This window comes from Tasmannia lanceolata, unplaced genomic scaffold (assembly GCF_043159265.1).
Source record: "Tasmannia lanceolata isolate RefF3 unplaced genomic scaffold, GAP_Taslan_0.1 ptg000044l, whole genome shotgun sequence".
NCBI lineage: Eukaryota > Viridiplantae > Streptophyta > Magnoliopsida > Canellales > Winteraceae > Tasmannia > Tasmannia lanceolata.
In genome coordinates, this window is record NW_027518721.1 from 20,777,824 (window position 1) to 20,782,947 (window position 5,124).

Below are 5,124 nucleotides of genomic sequence, written 5' to 3' on the forward strand. Positions count from 1 at the left end.
TAGGTGGAAATCCTATCAAATCACGAAAATGTATGGAATCATATGTAAATGATAGAATTTTCAGATAAAACTTCATGAAATATTGGAATAAGCCAAATACACACTTAGAAACCATCACAAAAACAAGACCTGTCAAATCATAGAAATATATGGAAACATATGTAAATGATAGAATTTTAGGGCGATGATATTTTCACCCCCTCTGCATTACGCGCACACTCCCCTTATAATGTGATTTGAAGTGAAAAGTGGGCAACTTTAACGGTTTTTGACATCAAATCACGTAATAATGGGGAGCGTGCGCGTAATGTAGGGGGAGTGAAAATGTCATCTCCCGAATTTTAAGATGAAAACTTCATGAAATGTTAGAATATGTGCAAAGACACACTTAGAACCATCACATAAGCAAGACCACCATCGATAATGGTTTAAGAATATCGAACACCTAGTGACATGCATTGTCGTGCATGTCTGATACTTCAGCATATACCATGCACATTTCACATTTATATATAATACATATACTACATTTTACATGCAATTCATATAATATACTACCAATATACTTACTGTTTTGGTTTTGATATGTGTTTCGGTTTATGTTGGGATAGAAATGGAAATATTTCTTTCATTTTGTGTTTATGTCGGCACAAAAACAAAAATGTTTCATATTTGGTTAGAAATTTGGGTTGAAATCCTTTTAAATCACAAAACTATATGGAAACATATGTAAATGATAGAATTTTAAGATGAAACTTCATGAAATCCTAGAATAAGTGCAAATACACACTTAGAAATCATCAAAAGAAAGACTACCATCAATAATAGTTTAACAATATCGAAAACCTAGTGACATGCACTGTCGCTCGTGTCGAATACTTCATTATATACCACATTTCACATGTAATTCAGACAAATATTTACATATCAGACAAGTACTGTATTTTATATGTAATTGTTATAAATATAATTATAATATAGGATACTACTACTATACTTACGGTTTTCGTTTTAATATATTTTTCAGTTTATGTGGGGCTAAGAATGGAAATATTTCTTTCATTTCATGTCAGTTTCAGTAGAAATTCAAAACCATGGTCAAGGGTATCGGATTCCTATTTTAGTCATCTATGGCAGGCAATAGGAGGTTGACATTGCACTCGAATCTAACATTTGGACAGCTCATTTTCATAAACTAAGGTGAGGTGTTTAAGTTTCCTTGATCTTCTTTCAGATTTAAATGCCTTAAATGGTTAAGTGAAATATGCACCAAGAAGAGAAGAGAAAATAACTCATCTAAAATACTTGGGATAGGAATTAAAAAAACACACACACACACACACACACGAGATCAATATTAGTAGAGTTTGAAACCTGAACTTCTAAAGCTATTGCAAAAGAAAAATCATTAAAAATTTGATTATGAACGTGATTTCATGCCCATATACGCACACATAAATTAAGAAAAAAAGGGTGGCTCCCTCTAGTCTTCTCTTTCACTTAACGAGAGGGATATGAAGATAGCAAGTGTAGATGAATACATGGAGAGTTTATCCAGACCCTAGAGTGCAACATGAGGATCTCTTTCGCCCTCTCCTTAGTCTTCAACCCACAATCAACTTGAAGCAGAAAACACAACTTGGAGACAACCCCAACTTGCAGCATTTCCTGAAGAACACTCGAAGTCGCCGAGAACTTAGCAATGGAATATAGTATTCTCACTGCCTTTTCAGTACCTACATGAGAAACCCTATGTATCTTTTTCGCCACAACCGCAATTCCGGCCCCGTGCCCTAGTAACTCAGCTCTCCCTTCTGCACATCCACAAAGCTGATCCAACAAAACCAACATCATCTCACAAACCCTCTCCTCTTTTGTCTCAAGAACAAGCTCAATCAAAAGTGGAACTGCACCAGATTCAACAGCTTTAACTCTATTTCTCCCCCAAGGACATGACTCAATTAAACTTTTTAAGGCAGCTTTGGTTACTTGGAGGGAGATCTGATCACGCAGAACATTTACGATCTCTCGGAAAGTTCCACGTCTCAAACCAATAAAATGAAATGGATCAAGCACTTCAAATATTGATTTTAGCAACAAAGTGGCGTAAGAACGTGACTGGTAATTCCCTTTTTGCAAGATCGTAGTCAAAGTCTGGACAAATTCGCCATTTTTTTCTATAAGGCCACGAAGGCCATCTTCGGAGATTTGAAGATGATAAAGAATGCTTAGTGCTTCGTCACTAGCTATTGTATAGTCGATCCTATCGTTCAATTCTTCGAACATAAAATTGTTCTTTATAATTGAAGCCAAGAAATCGCCTGCACCCGCGGATTCCATGCAACGCTTGTTCCTATCACTCTCCAAAGCAATGAGTTTGAGTTTTTGAAGTGATGTCATTTGCAAATTTGGGAGTTTGGTCTCTTCAAGGAGCTTGATGATTTGGGCTTTGTCAACGGGGGGTTTAGGTGTTGGAATTCGTTCAACGCCATTTGAAGCATTGGCTATGCACCAACCTTGGATCAAACGACGCAATGTGTGATTTGGGATTAGATCGGAATCCAGCAACTCTTGTTTTGTCACTGGGCATGTTTTCTTCTTACTGGAAAATATCCACCGTTCGATGCTCTGTCGGTCGTAAGTTATTCCGGTGATAACTGTCACCGGATCTTTCATGATTTCTAGAGAAATGGGGCACAGAAAGTAATAAGGAACATCAACTTCCTCCATAAGAACTGTTATATGTAAACCAGTACGGTTGGGTTTCGAACTAGACCAAAATTAATAGTAGTCGCAAAAGATGAGCAGAGTTGAGTCCTAAATGCCAAAAAATGATCTAGAAAAATGTGTTGCTGGTAATATGTAAACCAAGTAAGGTTGGGTTTCTAGCTATGGCAAAATTAATAATAGTGGGAGAAGATAAGCAGAAAGTCAACAAACTGATCTAGAAACTAGACCCCTAAATGCCAAAAATCAAACACAAGAAGACCCAAAAAGAGGAAGGAATGAATAACAAGGAACTTCTTTTTCAAATAAAACCAAAGAAAGTAAAGACCCAGATCATAAAATCTAAAAGCAAGGAAACCCAGAAACCCCGGAAGCTTAAGATGGCTAGGTGAGGCAAACCATCAAACCCTTTGAGTAGGAGTAAAGATGGGTACTTGGTGAGGAATGTGACTATCTTGATTACAAAATACTAGAAAATTGCTTGGAGGTACGATCGAGCTGAAACTGTAAGGAGATGAAGTTTTTGGATTGAAGAAGTTTATTTTTTTGATGGGTTGGATTGAAGAAGTTTAGGGAAGAGGTCTGATTTTATATGAGGTGCAAAAGATAGATTCAAACACTGAAAAAGCCCGTGGTCAAAGTTAGACTTTTTCTATTTTTCTTCCTTTGGCTAAATCCTCAAAGACGAATAATTTACTTAGTCCTTCTATGGCCGGCTAATTTCAGACTGACGGAGATCACAGTTTGACTTAAAAAAAGGGAACGTATATCTGCACTACCATATTTTGATAACGGCACTACTCACTATGTTTAAATTTTTTTCATTGCAACTCGATGACATATAAGTATTGAAAATCTAATTAAAAAGATTGAAAAAATGAGTAGTTCCGTTATCAAAATATAGTTGGGCGGATATCAGTCCCCTAACGTAAATATGTGATGATCGTTTAAAACTTCTCCCATGCATCCTAATGAAGATGAACAATTTTGAAATTGAAATGGTAAAGTTCATTTGATAATCCCTTTTCCTGACCAGATCAATGGACCTGATCATCTGGAAATTGAAATGGTATATTTCATTTGATAATTAATTATTTTTCTTGACCAGATCAACAGACCTGATCAGCTGCAACATCTATCTGTAAACGTGGCACTGAGCCATACAAGTCCAAATCAAATTTAGCCATTGACAGGATTTGCTGATCTGATCAGATGATCCTAGCCCCTTGATCGAGAAGTATCCATTTTCCCATATTTTCAAAAAGAATTCAGCTATTAATCAAATTGGGTCATCATGTTCTACAAAATCAAAGGTCTTGCTTTTTCACATTCATGCCCCTATTGGGGACCCAAAGTTTACTTTTAGCATTGATCCTAAAAGAGATTTTAGCAAATTAATACAAAATAAACAGCTTAGCTTTTCTTAACGGAACCCTAAATGATGCTTGTTAGATCAAGAGCCTAGGATCATCCGATGAAAGTGTTCTCAGAGGTATTTGGCTCAGTGTTTAAAAACTCCTTGACCCAGCAAGGAACTTGCCCGAGTCGACTCCATTTTACCTTGGCCGCGTTCCGCGTTGCACCACATCCGCATTTTGCATTTTGCCCTACAGAGTCAATAAAATCCTTTGACTCTCCTGAGTTATGACCGCATAAACCGCATTCTTGGCCGCGTCTGAGCTAAGTCGGCAAGGATTTTTCTTGGTCACCTCCGTGTCACATCCACATTTTTAAACACTGATTTGGCTAGATTAACTAAAGCCATACGGATCAACAGATCTTGTTATATACACAAGGCAGAAGTCGGACCCAACATGTGCCTTTTAGGGAGCATAAATATGACTTTGTTTTTAGCAGTACGTGTTCTTTGTGTTTAATGGACTTCTAACTTGTGTTTCTCTAGTAGTGCATGAAGACATTTCCTAGCTCGTGGGTTTCTTTAGTTATTTTTTCTTTCATAAAGACTCCAACTTTATGGCACCGAATTGTCTTTGACTTCCTTGTCCGTCGAAGTCTAACATGCGAATATTGCGGACGTTAGAATTTGGTGCAGCATCTAGGTTTTAGACTTTTAGCTGCTCAATCCTGCATTGGTTTCATCTGTGCCATACTATCATTATCAGAATGAATATAGAGAGACCCCAGAGTAGCAACCCTTAATTTCATCCATCTTCAAGTTAGGGCAATTTTAATCTATGGCCCACCCAAGAGGTAGCTCTAGGGGTGTCAAAGGATCCACTTCGGGTCGCACCTACCTATGTCTTGGTCAAGATCCGTTTACATCCCTTATCAATTGGACCCTTTTGATCCTTTTTTATTTGCTTTTCGATCCTACTGATTGAATCTGGGTCACAATCTGTTTCGGGTCAGACCTGTCTCTTGATAACAATCCATTCA

General features: G+C 37.3%; 1 protein-coding gene across 1 annotated transcript; it reads right to left on the reverse strand.

Annotated features, from left to right (window-relative positions):
* Nucleotides 1–1,348: 1,348 nt before the first annotated feature.
* LOC143863792 (E3 ubiquitin-protein ligase PUB22-like) lies at nucleotides 1,349–3,321 on the reverse strand. Its single transcript, XM_077374554.1, has one exon. It carries the CDS (start codon nucleotides 2,728–2,730, stop codon nucleotides 1,501–1,503), a length of 1,230 nt encoding a protein of 409 aa, XP_077230669.1. The 5' UTR covers nucleotides 2,731–3,321; the 3' UTR covers nucleotides 1,349–1,500.
* Nucleotides 3,322–5,124: the final 1,803 nt, after the last annotated feature.

Bases quoted from the DNA above. Each gene is read 5' to 3' on its own strand.
- LOC143863792 (XM_077374554.1), bottom strand. From the start codon at position 2,730: ATGGAGGAAGTTGATGTTCCTTATTACTTTCTGTGCCCCATTTCTCTA.